General features: G+C 48.7%; 1 protein-coding gene across 6 annotated transcripts in view; it reads right to left on the bottom strand.

Annotated features, from left to right (window-relative positions):
- Window positions 1–16,179, bottom strand: part of LOC147262606 (thyrotropin-releasing hormone-degrading ectoenzyme-like) — a 129,453-nt gene that overhangs the window by 31,434 nt on the left and 81,840 nt on the right. For all 6 annotated transcript variants that reach the window (XR_015112427.1, XR_015112426.1, XM_086201627.1 and 3 more), the window contains exons 11-16: window positions 12,212–12,300; window positions 11,384–11,517; window positions 11,241–11,296; window positions 4,865–5,012; window positions 4,659–4,762; window positions 4,231–4,338 (exon numbers count right to left, since the gene is read on the bottom strand). Coding sequence is in view for 4 of the 6 variants with exons in the window: in XM_086201627.1 (XP_086057753.1) it covers window positions 4,231–4,338; window positions 4,659–4,762; window positions 4,865–5,012; window positions 11,241–11,296; window positions 11,384–11,517; window positions 12,212–12,300 (639 nt within the window). In the remaining 2 variants the exon portion in view is untranslated. The remainder of the gene's footprint in view (window positions 1–4,230; window positions 4,339–4,658; window positions 4,763–4,864; window positions 5,013–11,240; window positions 11,297–11,383; window positions 11,518–12,211; window positions 12,301–16,179) is intronic.

Here is a 16,179-nt window from a genome sequence, read left to right as displayed (position 1 = left end):
ACACACATACACATGTATATGCACATAAGCAGTATGTACACATTCACGCACATTTTCATCGTTGTGGTTCAGTTTATCATTTCGCTGCCAGCTGAGCTCACTGTATCGAGATAGAAGTTTCTATGTTGCAGTTCACTGACAATTTAGGCCAAGTACACACACACACACACACACACACACACACACACACACACACACAAGAAAGAAGGAAATGTTCACCTTTTTGGATTACTGATGATTCAGGCCAGTGGCCAGCTGAGGCACTCTGTGGTTTTGTGTGTGTGTGTGTGTGTGTGTGTGTGTGTGTGTGTGTGTGTGTGTGTGTGTGTGTGTGTGTGTGTCATTCTGCTGTATACTCGGCTGTCATAATATTTCAACAGATTTGAACTGAAACATGAAACATAATGATAACTAAAGACAGAAATCACTGGCACTGAGAACGCGCCAGTATCCTGATGTAGGACTGATCAGTATTGAGCATTGATCAGTTTCAGTCATCAGTATTGATCCACATGTCCTGATGATGACTCATGTCTGCCTCCTGTTACTTGCTTGGCTGTTGAGAATCGGCCTCATAACCGTGTGATGCCTCTGACAGCCGAACTAACGCGCCGATCACATGACCTCCTCCCTGGACGCAAACTGATGGATGACGAAGGATGACCCTCCCTGGCAAATCATCTCTATACATTTCACCTGATCATGTGATCCACTGTTCATCAGAAATATTGATTCGTGCTGCTGCAGGTGTCTCTCTGTTCACCTCGCCTGAAGAGCAGCTCTTACAGTAAAGGAGCTGCAGACAGTTTCAGCCTCTTGAGAGCTCAGAGGCCCTAAGAGCCTTCTTATCAGGAGCGTCCCTGCGTTTAGAGCCTCCGTCGTCCCTCAGCCAGGCGCAGAGACGATGACACATCCTCTCCAACCACCTGAGAGCCTGCGCACCGTTTCAGTGCACTGGGCGCACAGGGTGGAGGGACTAGAGGGGGTTAATGGGGGTCCAGCAGCTCATTGTCAGCCTGGGACCCCCTACCAGGTTAATCCCGTCCCAGCGTGGCCGGCACACTGTGAATATATTTAGAACCCACACCTTTCAGAGCCACTTTCAATTCTGACAAATCCTCCAGGGATTTATGAGCTCCTCTCCGCACTAATTAAAGTCATTGTTCTGCTGGGAGCCTGAGTCACCTCACTGCAGGTGACACCCGCTGCCCTGGAGCTGTGACACCCGCTGCCCTGGAGCTGTGACACCCGCTACCCTGGAGCTGTGACACCCGCTGCCCTGGAGCTGGGACACCCGCTGCCCTGGAGCTGTGACACCCGCTACCCTGGAGCTGTGACACCCGCTACCAGGGGAGCTGTGACACCCGCTACCCTGGAGCTGTGACACCCGCTACCAGGGGAGCTGTGACACCCGCTACCCTGGAGCTGTGACACCCGCTACCCTGGAGCTGTGACACCCGCTGCCCTGGAGCTGTGACACTCACTACCCTGGAGCTGTGACACCCGCTGCCCTGGAGCTGTGACACTCACTACCCTGGAGCTGTGACACCCGCTGCCCTGGAGCTGTGACACCCGCTACCCTGGAGCTGTGACACCCGCTACCAGGGGAGCTGTGACACCCGCTACCCTGGAGCTGTGACACCCGCTACCCTGGAGCTGTGACACCCGCTACCCTGGAGCTGTGACACCCGCTACCAGGGGAGCTGTGACACTCGCTACCCTGGAGCTGTGACACCCGCTGCCCTGGAGCTGTGACACCCGCTACCCTGGAGCTGTGACACCCGCTACCCTGGAGCTGTGACACCCGCTACCCTGGAGCTGTGACACCCACTGCCCTGGAGCTGTGACACCCGCTACCAGGGGAGCTGTGACACTCGCTACCCTGGAGCTGTGACACCCGCTACCAGGGGAGCTGTGACACCCGCTACCAGGGGAGCTGTGACACCCGCTACCAGGGGAGCTGTGACACTCACTACCCTGGAGCTGTGACACCCGCTACCCTGGAGCTGTGACACCCGCTACCCTGGAGCTGTGACACCCGCTACCAGGGGAGCTGTGACACCCGCTACCCTGGAGCTGTGACACCCGCTACCAGGGGAGCTGTGACACCCGCTACCCTGGAGCTGTGACACCCGCTACCAGGGGAGCTGTGACACCCTGTGACACATGTGCTCTCCAGACTTTATTAAAATAACTGAATAGTGGATGAAGCAACACATCACCCCTGCAGGTATTAATGCAATATGGCTTTAAAAGGGATTTTACCAAGAATGAAAATGAAGTGAATCCCAACTGCCTGTGCCTTGAAGTTGGAGTGGTGAGGAGGGTGTGATGGTCCAGGACCAGGTAGGTACCAGCACCCTCCCTGAGAACCACTTCTCACCAGAAATACTGAGTCTGAACCAGTATGGAAATTAGAGGCTTTTAATTTCACCCTCTCGCCGTCCCGGACAGAAGCAACAGCATCTGCTTCCATTTAATTTGCTGTTGGAAACCTAATTTCTGCAGATCTGATTAAGAACCCGGAGGAAACCAACATGGCAGCAGTACAAGAAAACATCTGAGGCCGACAGAAGAGAGAGGAGCGAAACAAATGGATCAACGTGGAAAGAGTGAGAGTGGCAGGTTTCCTGGAGCAGTGTTTCGTGTCGGGGGTTTTAGTTGGAGAGGCAACACTGCAGCATGACAAATCTCTCCTTTTTTACTTCCTTCAATTACTGGTGCAGAGGGGGGGTGAGGTGTGTTTGTAGTCCAGCAGGAAGTGATCATGTCAGGGTGAGGTGTGTTTGTAGTCCAGCAGGAAGTGATCATGTCAGGGTGAGGTGTGTTTGTAGTCCAGCAGGAAGTGATCATGTCAGGGTGAGGTGTGTTTGTAGTCCAACAGGAAGTGGTCATGTCAGGGTGAGGTGTGTTTGTAGTCCAACAGGAAGTGATCATGTCAGGGTGAGGTGTGTTTGTAGTCCAACAGGAAGTGGTCATGTCAGGGTGAGGTGTGTTTGTAGTCCAACAGGAAGTGATCATGTCAGGGTGAGGTGTGTTTGTAGTCCAACAGGAAGTGGTCATGTCAGGGTGAGGTGTGTTTGTAGTCCAACAGGAAGTGATCATGTCAGGGTGAGGTGTGTTTGTAGTCCAACAGGAAGTGGTCATGTCAGGGTGAGGTGTGTTTGTAGTCCAGCAGGAAGTGATCATGTCAGGGTGAGGTGTGTTTGTAGTCCAACAGGAAGTGATCATGTCAGGATGAGGTGTGTTTGTAGTCCAACAGGAAGTGGTCATGTCAGGGTGAGGTGTGTTTGTAGTCCAACAGGAAGTGATCATGTCAGGGTGAGGTGTGTTTGTAGTCCAGCAGGAAGTGGTCATGTCAGGGTGAGGTGTGTTTGTAGTCCAACAGGAAGTGGTCATGTCAGGGTGAGGTGTGTTTGTAGTCCAACAGGAAGTGATCATGTCAGGGTGAGGTGTGTTTGTAGTCCAGCAAGAAGTGATCATGTCAGGGTGAGGTGTGTTTGTAGTCCAACAGGAAGTGATCATGTCAGGGTGAGGTGTGTTTGTAGTCCAACAGGAAGTGATCATGTCAGGGTGAGGTGTGTTTGTAGTCCAGCAGGAAGTGATCGTGTCAGGGTGAGGTGTGTTTGTAGTCCAACGGGAAGTGGTCATGTCAGGGTGAGGTGTGTTTGTAGTCCAACAGGAAGTGGTCATGTCAGGGTGAGGTGTGTTTGTAGTCCAGCAGGAAGTGGTCATGTCAGGGTGAGGTGTGTTTGTAGTCCAACAGGAAGTGATCATGTCAGGGTGAGGTGTGTTTGTAGTCCAGCAGGAAGTGATCGTGTCAGGGTGAGGTGTGTTTGTAGTCCAACGGGAAGTGGTCATGTCAGGGTGAGGTGTGTTTGTAGTCCAACAGGAAGTGATCATGTCAGGGTGAGGTGTGTTTGTAGTCCAACAGGAAGTGGCCATCTCCATGCTTCCTCCACCAACAGTGGGATCGTTTCCAGTGACTTGGATGAGTGAATGAGAACTTCAACACAACCACGGACTCTCGTCAACATTCACCTGTGTGGTTTTTCCTGATGGATTTGATGCGGTGGCACAAATATTCATTTGTCTTGTTTTTAAAAACCTGTTGACTTGGACACGAGGGAACTTAAGGAGCTCAGTTCTGGCTTTCAGGACAGTTTACTGGAAATGTGAAGGTGAGCTAAGTCGTTTCCTTGGAAACAAACACAAGTTGAGTGTTTGTACCTGTTCTTGTTGCTGGAGATCCAGTCAGAGATGTAGGCGACGGCCTGGCGGTGACACTGTTTGTTCCCAAAGCTGCACGCCAACATGATGAGCTCCCGCTGCAGCTCCCTGCACGGACCAACCAACCAACCAACCAACCAATCAATCATTCAACCAACCAAGTTGACTTGATAATTACAGTGCCTCCGCCCCCCCCCCCCCCCATGAGGAAAAGCAGGAACTGGAACTGAGCCAGGATTAAAGGACAGAATGTGATTAAATAAAACAGAAACATAAATCTATATTTGAAATTTGTATCAGTATTTATTAAAAAATATAATTTAACAGAATCAGTACCAAAAAGTGTGTGTAATGTGTGTGTGTGTGTGTGTGTGTGTGTGTGTGTGTGTGTGTGTGTGTGTGTGTGTGTGTGTGTGTATGTTATGTACTCAGTCTGGTAGGATGCCTGCAGGATGTTGCCCTCGCTGTTGGGGATGTTGGTGGGCCAACCCATCTGATGGTAGCGGGACGCCACCTGCTTCAACACGTAGTCCTAGACACACACACACACACACACACACGAGTTAATCAACAGACACACAACTGACAGTGGAAATGATTACAGCACGTATTGATTGATTGATTGATTGTTTACGCTAAACAGGCTGTATTCATCCGTGCGGTCCAACAGTTTGTCCAGCTGGTAGAGCGAGCGGCTGGCGGCGTGCCACGGCAGGAAGGACGTCTCCTGTGGCAGATAACCAATCAGTTGCAAGGGAATGCCCTGGGGGAGGTACCCTGCCCTGAGAGAGAGAGAGAGAGAGAGTAAAGAAGTTCAAACATGAGATGATGTCTGGACAAAAGTGGTCCAAGGGGACATTCTTCTGAACCCGGGTTCTATCTCTCCTCAGTCCAAGGACGTTGCGTCCAGGCTAACTGAAGCTCTTCCGGCCAGAGTGCTTGCTGTGTGCTTAGTGGGTTTCCTGAAGGTGCTGTGGCGCCGTCAACACTGCCCTTCTCTCTACACTCGGCAGGACACGTCGCTGGAATCCTGACGGGAATCTGAAGCGCGACCCTGCAGATGCGGCTCTGCTCTTGAACTCGGAGCTGTAATTGTCATTCTCCGCCTGTGAGCGTGTGAATAAACTACATTATGAACACATTAGGAGAAACTTGGCCTCTAAATGCCACCGGAGCAATTTGGCAGCCGGGTTACATCCACCAGCTCATGAATATTGACAATCCTCCTTTGTGCATTCATTAACATTTATGATGTTTGGGGGGCGCTCACCTGCTGCCAGCGCCGACCTTCAGCCCCGCCCACAGCTCATGAATATTAATGCAGCTGGCAGAGAGAGGATGTTGGTTTTATTAGTTGTGATTATTGGAGTTCGGGACCGAGGGAAGACGTGGAGAAATGACCGACTTTTCTAATTTAGTGAAGCTGACAGAGAGACACACAGACCTGAGGAAGTTAATCAGCTGGAGATAAGACTCTCCGAGGAGCTCCAAATTCCAGAGAATCATATTTCCATAATCTGCCTCCTATCCAACCTCACCAGCCTCCACTTGTTCATCTCCATTCCCATCATGCACCTGGGCTCCCAGACATTAGCATAATCCGTCCAGCCAGCCTGCACAGACTTCCTGTTCACACATCGCTCTGGGGAGGGAGAGCGGTAGAGCGAGAGAGGGACGGGGGTCACCATGGCAACGGTGTCCTGCCACTAATGTGTTTCCTTGTTTATGTTGTCAATCCATGATTTCTGCTTTTTTCGCCCATCATGAACATATCAACTAGCAGATCTGTCGTCATGGCAACCGCTAAACCCCTCCCACCCGGGCTTCTGTCTGCCGGGTCGAGCTGAGCTGATTTCATTCAGGCGCCGGTGAGTTGGAAAAGTTTCCCAAAGTTTCTGTGAATCTAGAAGGAGGAAGTCTCTCTCTCTCTCTTCATCTCTCTCTCTTCATCTCTCTCTCTTCATCTCTCTCTCTCTTCATCTCTCTCTCTTCATCTCTCTCTCTCTTCATCTCTCTCTCTTCATCTCTCTCTCTCTTCATCTCTCTCTCTTCATCTCTCGCTCTTCATCTCTCTCTCTCTGCATCTCTCGCTCTTCATCTCTCTCTCTCTTCATCTCTCTCTCTGCATCTCTCTCTCTGCATCTCTCTCTCTCTTCATCTCTCTCTCTTCCTCTCTCTCTCTTCATCTCTCTCTCTTCTCTCTCTCTTCATCTCTCTCTCTGCATCTCTCTCATCTCTCTCTCTTCATCTCTCTCTCTCTTCATCTCTCTCTGCATCTCTCTCTCTGCATCTCTCTCTCTCTGCATCTCTCTCTCTCTTCATCTCTCTCTCTTCCTCTCTCTCTCTTCATCTCTCTCTCTTCTCTCTCTCTTCATCTCTCTCTCTGCATCTCTCTCATCTCTCTCTCTTCATCTCTCTCTCTCTTCATCTCTCTCTCTGCATCTCTCTCATCTCTCTCTCTTCATCTCTCTCTCTCTTCATCTCTCTCTCTGCATCTCTCTCTCTCTGCATCTCTCTCTCTGCATCTCTCTCTCTCTTCATCTCTCTCTCTTCCTCTCTCTCTCTTCATCTCTCTCTCTTCTCTCTCTCTCATCTCTCTCTCTGCATCTCTCTCATCTCTCTCTCTTCATCTCTCTCTCTTCATCTCTCTCTCTCTGCATCTCTCTCTTCATCTCTCTCTCTCTGCATCTCTCTCTTCATCTCTCTCTCTCTGCATCTCTCTCTCTCTTCATCTCTCTCTGCATCTCTCTCTCTTCATCTCTCTCTCTTCATCTCTCTCTCTTCATCTCTCTCTCTCTGCATCTCTCTCTCTCTTCATCTCTCTCTGCATCTCTCTCTCTTCATCTCTCTCTCTTCATCTCTCTCTGCATCTCTCTCTCTCTCTTCATCTCTCTCTGCATCTCTCTCTCTCTTCCTCTCTCTCGCTCTTCATCTCTCTCTCTCTGCATCTCTCTCTCTGCATCTCTCTCTCTCTTCATCTCTCTCTCTCTTCATCTCTCTCGCTCTTCATCTCTCTCTCTCTGCATCTCTCTCTCTTCATCTCTCTCTCTCTGCATCTCTCTCTCTTCATCTCTCTCTCTCTGCATCTCTCTCTCTCTCTGCATCTCTCTCTCTCTTCATCTCTCTCTCTCTGCATCTCTCTCTCTCTTCTCTTCATCTCTCTCTCTGCATCTCTCTCTCTCTTCATCTCTCTCTCTCTTCTCTTCATCTCTCTCTCTTCATCTCTCTCTCTCTTCATCTCTCTCTCTACATCTCTTGCTGCGTCTCTCCCAATGTTGATGCCTTAACGAGCTCATTAACTCGTTAACATCGTTAAGGGACAGTTAATTGTTTGTCCATTAGCCATTAGCAAGGCTCAGTAGAGAGCTAACGAGGGACTGCTGCGGTCACACACACACACACACACAGACACACACAGAGGCGACATTCATCACTGTTTTAGCACACACTCAGAGAGACCATTTATTACTGCTAAACTAGCTGTGCACTCTCACACACACTCACACACACTCACACACACTCACACACTCACACACACTCACACACACATCATACACGCATGCATGCTGTCTCTCCCTCTCTTTCTTTTCACCCAATCAAACAGTTAAGGAATCACAACAAATAAAATTATGCAATGAATCATCACGGTGTCGAACTGTCGATGCTGAACTGACGTTTGTGTCACTGGACATTTCTGGCTCTTCGTCTCTTCTTGTGTTTGCACCGATAAAGAAGGCAGAAACGATCAAAGCCAGGAGGCTCGGCGTTCTGTCGGCGTTCTGATTGTGTAAAACAAACCTTCACAAGTTGGGACGAGTCTGCTGAGCCGCTAACGCTGTAGAAGCTAGCAGCCGCCGGCTAAATATGGATGAGTGACATCCGTCTTCTTGAGCCTCCGGGTTGCATCCATGGAAGGAACCCAGGCCAGAACCGATGCCAGAACCCAGGCCAGATCCCAGGCCAGGACTGAGGCCAGAATCCAGGTCAGTACAGAGGCCAGAAACCAGGCCAGATCCCAGGCCAGTACAGAGGCCAGGACTGAGGCCAGAATCCAGGTCAGTACAGAGGCCAGAAACCAGGCCAGATCCCAGGCCAGTACAGAGGCCAGGACTGAGGCCAGAACCCAGGCCAGGACTGAGGCCAGATCCCAGGCCAGTACAGAGGCCAGGACTGAGGCCAGAACCCAGGCCAGGACCGAGGCCAGAAACCAGGCCAGGACTGAGGCCAGTACAGAGGCCAGAACCCAGGCCAGGACTGAGGCCAGTACAGAGGCCAGAACCCAGGCCAGGACTGAGGCCAGTACAGAGGCAAGCATCACCATCAGTAGTTTATTTCACTTGAAAATGTCTCTGAGGGACCCGATGGCTTTTGTCTCATGAACAATGTTTATGAACATTCTGGAACTCTCTGAGGAGCTGAATCTGCCATCGTGTGTACCCTTACGCCTCTGTCTGGTGGGCGTGGCCACAGAGATTCTGCAGCAACCAAACTGTGGCGAGCTGACGCAGCAACAACGTGATGTAACATTCAGTGTTGCTGGACTGACAAAGTCTGACTCCATCTGAACATTAACTATAAGATTAGCAAACCCGCTAGCCTGCTGCTAGCTTTGGTTTGGCGCCTGCTGAACATCTTGAAGATGCGCACCAGAGTGAAACCGTTACTCTGCTGCGCCAACAGGCACAACTGCTGAACCCAAGGAAGGGGGGGTTGGCTGGAGGGCAAAAGAAAACTTGTGAACATCTCTGAGATGCACGACACTTTCAATCCTGCTGTTGTGCACTTTTGGTACGACATGAATGATGAAGACGAAGAAGAAGTCCATCTGGCGCGGCTGTTGTCACTAACAGAAACACACATTCCAGATCTGCAGCACAAAGTGAAGAATAATTCCCTCCAGTTCCTGTTTACCCATCCCCTCCATCACCACCACAGTCCTGGCAGGTGCAGACACAGGTGTTTGACTTCTGACGCGTCAGCTGATGTTTCACCTACAAACTGCTGAGAACGTGGGCAGAACCAAAGGACAAGAGGAAGACTTTGAATGGCATCAGTTTCTACACCGTTTTTGTGAGGAGAGCGGGTGAGAAAGCTGGGAGCCCAGCATCAGGTCTCAGGGCAGAGATGCTGGTGTGTGTACAGAACGTGAAGCCCCGAGATGCAAATTCTGATTGTGGTTTGGGGTTTTACAACTAAATGACTGATTCTTTTAAGGGTCAAGAGCGGGCACCGATCTCATCCCTGTTTGAGTTCCCCTACCTCTGGTCATGATTGTGCTGTTTCCAAAGCGATGCAGGACTTTATATTGCAGTGACAAATGAGCTCAGTCAGTAAAAATGTGACAGGAGCAGAAAATGCCCAGAGACTGTTTGGTGTTCAGACGAGAATAAAAATGAGTCGTGAAGCCGACAGCGAAAGCCTGTTTTTATCTTAATAAACAGAAGAAATGTTGGACCCTCATCCCAGCCGGCTCAGTGCTCCAGTCCCTGTTCCTGTGTGTGGAGGTCTGAGCGGAGAACGGTTTCTTGAAATAACAATACTAAAAAAACAACAACAACAACATCAAAGGGATTTTTGGAACGTGCAGGAACCGGCCTTTTAACATGATCTGAACTACCACTTAGACGACTACAAGAACCTCAAAGACAACATCATCCATCCCTAAACAAAACAACATCCTGCCTTCAGTCCTGGTGCCTCAGCGTTGCCGTAGTGACAGATGGAAGTAAGAATGTCTTCTGCTGTCAGAGCGAATATTAATGGATCCGTAGTTGTGTTTTTGTTCCGTACGGAGGGAAACCTCCCGCTGAGCTCCGACTCATCACCACACACTCAGACAGAGGATGACAGAGGAGTTGCTGCTCATTCAGCATGACAGAGGACAGATGGCAGGAGGAGGGAGATACTGGAAAACAGAAGGCGAGGGCGGTAGATTGAGTTATAGGCTTCGTGTCAGAGTAGATTTTGGTTACAGTGCTCAGAGAGCTTGAGGGTGAAAACATCACGATGAGAAACGGCTCAGTCTTCAGCCTCGGCAGCCTCACTGATTGCACATTCATCACAGGGTTCCATCTGGCTCAGCCTGCTTTTGAATTCCTCTTTCAAGCAGTTAGCCACATAGGCCGTCCACTCCGAGAGCAGCAACCTCGGCAGCTTTCTCATCAAGGACGGCGAGTAGCCATTGCTCTGGGATTCCGTCTCTCCATGCATGAGGAGGAACCTTCGGTTTGGGAAGAGAAGAGTTGAAAACCCATCGAGTCACCAGGAGCTGCAGCTCTGGGATCAGTTCACTTGTTTTGTCTGAACCAAAGGAATTTCTTCTTTTTCCCTCTGAAATGTAGTTTTAGCAGTTTAACTACTCCAAGATTTGCAAACACACCTCAGACTGAGAGAACATGTGATTGTCGCACATTCGAGAACCCCCAGCGTTTCCTGAACAGAGCCGAATCATGTGTTTTCAACTCCATCCATCCATCCATCTTCTCCCTCTCCTCCTGTTCAGGGTGGTGGGGGTGGAGCCTATCCCAGCAGCCTTCCCCCTGGACAGGTCACCAGTCCATGGCAGGGCCAACACATAGAGACAGACAACCATTGGCTCTCCCAGCCACGCCTACGGTCAATTTAGAGTCTGGATTAACCTGGTCCCTCTTGATGTCTTTGGACTGTGGAGGAAGCTGGAGTACCAGAGAGAACCCAGCAGGAACAGGGAGAACATGGAGACTCACCCAGAAAGACCCCGTGCTGCAGCCGGGGCTCGAACCCAGAACCTTCTTGTTGTGAGGGGACAGTGCTGACCACTGCACCACCGTGCAGCCCTGTTTTCAACTCATTTCTCCAAATAATTTCTTTCACAATATTTCAGAAACTTTTGTCTAACCCACACAAAAGCTCCTTGTTTTCAATCTGCTCTTGGAAAACAGATGTGCCTCTTCAACTGTCAAATACATTTAGGGAGAATGTCTTCAACAAGGCAAGGAAATCCCACCTGAACCCCTGAAAGGGGGCTTTACCTGGCCAGGTTGAAGGCATCGTCGATAAGTCCTGCCCTGTTGCCGACAGAGACGATCTAGAGAGGAGGAGGACGACAGGGGACGAGGAAGTTAAAACATGATAAGAAGAAGTAGAAAACAGTGGAAAGAAATAGATGGTTTACCTGTGCGTTGGTGTGGAGCTGCTGAATAAGCAGTTTCCAGTTTTGGAGGTCGTAGTTCACACGGAAGTAGCCTGTTTGATTGATGTTTCCTAGCAACCAGGTGTTGTCATCCATCTGACCGATCCTGTGAGTCTCTGAGAGGGAAACAGCAGAGCAGCGTTCAAGTGTGAGCACCAGTATGCAGATGACACCACTCTTCTGAGGTGAGCACAAACTAAACTTGAGAGTTTAGCTGCTAGGGTTAGTCACCGCATTTAATGCACAGCTGGTGCGGGTCCCGACCCTGGACTGGTTGTGATCCAGATCTTCATGGTGACCCTTAGGCACCAAGGATATCACCAGAGTCTTTCTTTTGTTGTTGTTTTTTGCACGTTAAAGCGTGCTTCCATTCATTTCCGTCCTTGTCCCCGTTTGTGTTACAAAAAATTACTTGCCTCCAAATTGTATTTTGTGAAATTAACTTTATGTTGCTGATGAAGTTAAAACTTCCTTGAAAAATCCCTGCAAAAACGGATGAACTTGAGGTCCTGTTTTCCAACACTGAAGTAGATTTTTCTGTGTTCTCCACAAACCACAAGAGAACAAGTTTTATTTTCAAAACCAAAACCGGAGAGCTTCAGTTCTTGAAAACTGCAGAAATGTGACACTCTGATTTGGTTACAACTTCCTGAGTGGAAATACAGCTGGTTTTTGTTTTTTTTATTTCGTGTTGTATCCTGAGATCCTGCAGCTGCTACGGTCAGGGGTTCTAACTCGTCCCAACATCAACATTTCTTAACAGTTAAGCGAGTAATCCCAGTATCTCACCACACCACACAAGTACCGTACCTGTCTTGTTGTTGATCCAGATGAGTGTCTCCGAACAAACGGAGGATGCGTTTCCCACGGCAACCGTCAATGGAACCTGCCACTGTAAACTACAGAGAGGGAGAGTGATGTCAGTAATGGTCAGTGGAATTGGGTCTGGTTTTATTGCCTCGGTTATCAGATAGAGACATTCGAGGGAGAGAGTGATGGCCAGCCATGATCTCCCAACATCAGTCAGCTGGAGCGCAAGCGAGCGAGAAAGGGAGAGAAAAAAAAGAGAGAGAGAGGGAGCTTAATAGCCGCCAAGTGGTTTATTGTCTTCTCCACAGAGCGAGAGCTTAAATGTCCAGTGAAATCTGTGGTTTGTTTTTCAGATCACTTGAAAGATACATAAAGGCTCATTTCCCGCTCAAGTAAATTCCCCAACCTTTCAAGTGAAAAGAACCTTTTCCGAACCAATTAGATTTATCTCCAAATGGCAAACAAGCCGACTTGTCAAAGTTCCTGAGGAGCTGACATTTGGGAGATAAATGGGTTTTGAATTGCAGCTGGATAGACAGAGCGATGTGGGAGTGACAGCAGCGCTGAGACTCACTAACCCTGAACCAGCAGGCTGAACTAAAGGGGAAATCCAACACTTTGACGTGTACTCCAAGTCAGCGTTGATGGTGAACGTCGTCCATTGAAGCTAATAAGTCCTTCTTCAGTGTGTTTTCATTTAATTGTCAAGCAAATTCGAAGCCATGCGTTGTATTGTTTGTTTCCACGAATGCACAACGAGGCCACAGAGCAGAAGTTCTGTTCACTAATTTGAAACTGACACCTTGAAATGAGCATTTAAATACACAACTAACGAGAACAGTGAGTGGCTTCCACCTCTATCAGTGTCGTCATTGGTGGCACACAGCAACATGAATATTTAGGGTTTTCACAGCTGAATTGTGGGATTAAACTTCATGTCACAGGATTTAAAGCCACTCGTTCCTAAACACCGATCTCACGCTGCTCTGAACAGTTGTGTGACTTTGTTGTTTTGATGTGTGGGATTGTAAAAAAAGTGCCTTCAATGTAGGGTTGGCAAAGAAGCTCTGTGAAGGAATATATTCATGACAAAAGTGGCTGTGCTGGAGCCTGAGAGCCACTCCAGCTGCTGTCTGAGTGCAGGAGTGGAGGTGGGCCGATGCAGGAAGCTCTACGCTCCTGTGTATGTAATGGCGCTCATTTTGTTGTCGCCGGCGAGCTGCTGGACTGAACCGTGTCTCAGGTTAAAGGTCGTGACTTATAATTCAATCAGAGCACTGAAGGCGCTGAATACATAATCCTGGTAAATACAAAAATAAAACAAATACACAGTGCTGACAAACACGGCGCATCAAGGATTGTGCGGCTGTGGGAATGTGGCGGAGCAGACAGGAAGGACACCTCTTTCCCACATCTGGATCTTGAGTGTCTTATAGAGTACACGGAGCACACAAACGCCGCTGGTCGGAGGCTACACCTGACGTGAGGAGCACTCAGCTGCACAGGTAGCAGTAGCCTGTTGGTGCACTTGTAGCCTGTTAGCTTGTTTTGCTAACCCACTGTCCACAGTCTACCTGAACTAAAGTTCAACTTTTTCAAACCAGACAGAAAATAAACTGAAGCAGTTTTGGAGGGTTCAGTAGTGAATTCATGGACTTCACTCACATTGATGGATTTTGTCCAAAAATGAGACATTAAAGTGAACTTAAGGCTAGAAAGTGTGTCTGGATGGTGACGGAAACTTGAATTCAATACAACTCCCCCCTCCCATCTACAATGAAAAAAATGTAATTCCAGCTGTAAAAAATACTTAATTACCACTGATTTCCCCAACAGGTAAATCAGTGGTCAAATGGTGCATTTAGGACACTCCTACGCTGTCCAGAGAGTGGTCGCTGGGCACGCCACACCTCCTCCGAGCTCGAGAGGAGAAGGGTAAGGATCCTGGCAGCTGCGAGTGTTTTTGCTACCGTGCCATGTTGCTGCTAAGCTAACTCAACCCCACCAAGGTGCATCCACACTCACTACAATCACAAATACTACAGAGAGTGCTGCCTGGACACCTCACTCCTTTACTGCACGTCACTCTCTCAGAAGACGCCAGCGCCTTTAAGTGTCTGTCCATTCAGCTCAGACTGAATCTGATCCAGGTCACATGTCCACTGCAAACACACCAGAGTTACTTTATGAGGTCTGAACCTGGCAGCTGCTCTCACTGCAGATCCACCTGGACGAAACAAGACAGCACACACACACACACACACACACACACACACACACACACACAGGCATCAGCCTCGTTTTCAGGTGAATTGTGTGTACTAATGACTAATAAAAGACACTCACACTTTCCTGACTTCCAGTAAAAATCCTCAGTTGGACTCAATTTGATTAAATACTTTATTCAAAGCTGATTCCAACTGAACTGATTCTAATTACAGATAATAAGCAATGCACACTCGATAAACTGAGTGTGTGTGTGTGTGTGAGAGAGAGCGAGAGAGAGAGAGCGAGAGAGAGTGTGTGTGTGTGTGTGTGTGTGTGAGAGAGAGAGAGAGAGAGAGAGAGAGAGAGAGAGAGAGAGAGAGAGTGTGTGTGTGTGTGTAGGGGTCACAGTAACAGAATCAGCCAGAGAGAGAAACCCATTTGCCAAGCCCATGTGTTGCCGCGGGCAACAGTGGATCAATACTGCTGCCTGGAAACTTAATATTTAATCTGATATTTATATCAACATGATTGACAGGAGCGGAACTCAATTACACAAATCTCTCTCTCACACACACCTACACACTCACACACACACACACACACACACACACACAGACACACACACAGCAACAGAATGTGCTTATCAATATTTGATCCAAATAAAAACTGTTTATTCTGTGTGTGTGTAAAAGTGTGTGTGTGTGTGTGTGTGTGTGTGTGTGTGTGTGTTCACGTGTGTGTGGGGGGGCATATGTGTGCATATGTGTGTGTGTGTGTGTGTGTTCACGTGTGTGTGGGGGGGGCATATGTGTGCATATGTGTGTGTGTGTGTGTGTGTGTTCACGTGTGTGTGGGGGGGCATATGTGTGCATATGTGTGTGTGTGTGTGTGTGTGTGTTATGAAACTTCAGAAACCCCTCAGTAAGGCCCCCCCCATCACGCCACTGATCAGTTTAAACAATGGAAGGTTGCGTCCTCCTGATCTCGGTCTGGTGCTCCAACTGATTGGAGCCTAAATGGACTCTGACCAGACGACGGCGTTTCTGCTCCAGACACGGCGATGTCCGGATCTCTTCTTCGCCATTCTACTGCAGGTAATAGCGAGTGTTGTTCCCTCCGTGTTTATTTGTGCTTTTTATATCACACCGCTGTTCTACTTCTTTTGCATTTTAATTATTATTGTCAAACACAAAAGGTAAGACCGAATATAAATCTACTTCCTTGCTGGTGCTGAATAATTCATGAGCCATCGCTGTCCTCTTTAGTATTAAAGCTCATTAAATCAAGCTGCCTCGCATCGTCTCAACGTCTCTGTTTACTTGGCAGCTGATGAAGCTTCGTCTGCTCTTCTTCTTCTTCTCTACAGACGATGTGTCTCAGTCCGGACTGAAATCCCGTCTGATTTATTGTCAGTCTCATCAGCTTGACCTGAAGCTCAGGCTGGTTCCTCCTCCTCGCTATAAAAAGACGTTATTTCCCTCAAGTCTGTCAGCTGTTTGATTGAGAAAGTTAAAGGACAGTTTTTAAATATTTGCCTGAAATAGCAGCATTTTTTTCCTCTGACAACAGAACTGGAAGAAGCTTTTGAAGAACAAACAGCTTTCAGAAAAATGTCAACATAAAACTTAAAGGTAACAGACGAGATTTCCTGGGCTGGACTCTAACAGCTGTGAGCTCCGGTACCCGCTGCTTTGGTCGGCCAGACAGATTGAGCAGAAACCTGAGAAAAGACAAACCCTTCTGCTTCAGCACATCCACGG

Source organism: Aulostomus chinensis, chromosome 4, assembly GCF_037954235.1.
Source record: "Aulostomus chinensis isolate RoL2024-O1b breed Wild chromosome 4, RoL_Achi_v1.0, whole genome shotgun sequence".
Taxonomy (NCBI): domain Eukaryota; kingdom Metazoa; phylum Chordata; class Actinopteri; order Syngnathiformes; family Aulostomidae; genus Aulostomus; species Aulostomus chinensis.
Note: the sequence above shows the minus strand (reverse complement) of the source record. Positions and strands in the feature narration are given on the sequence as shown.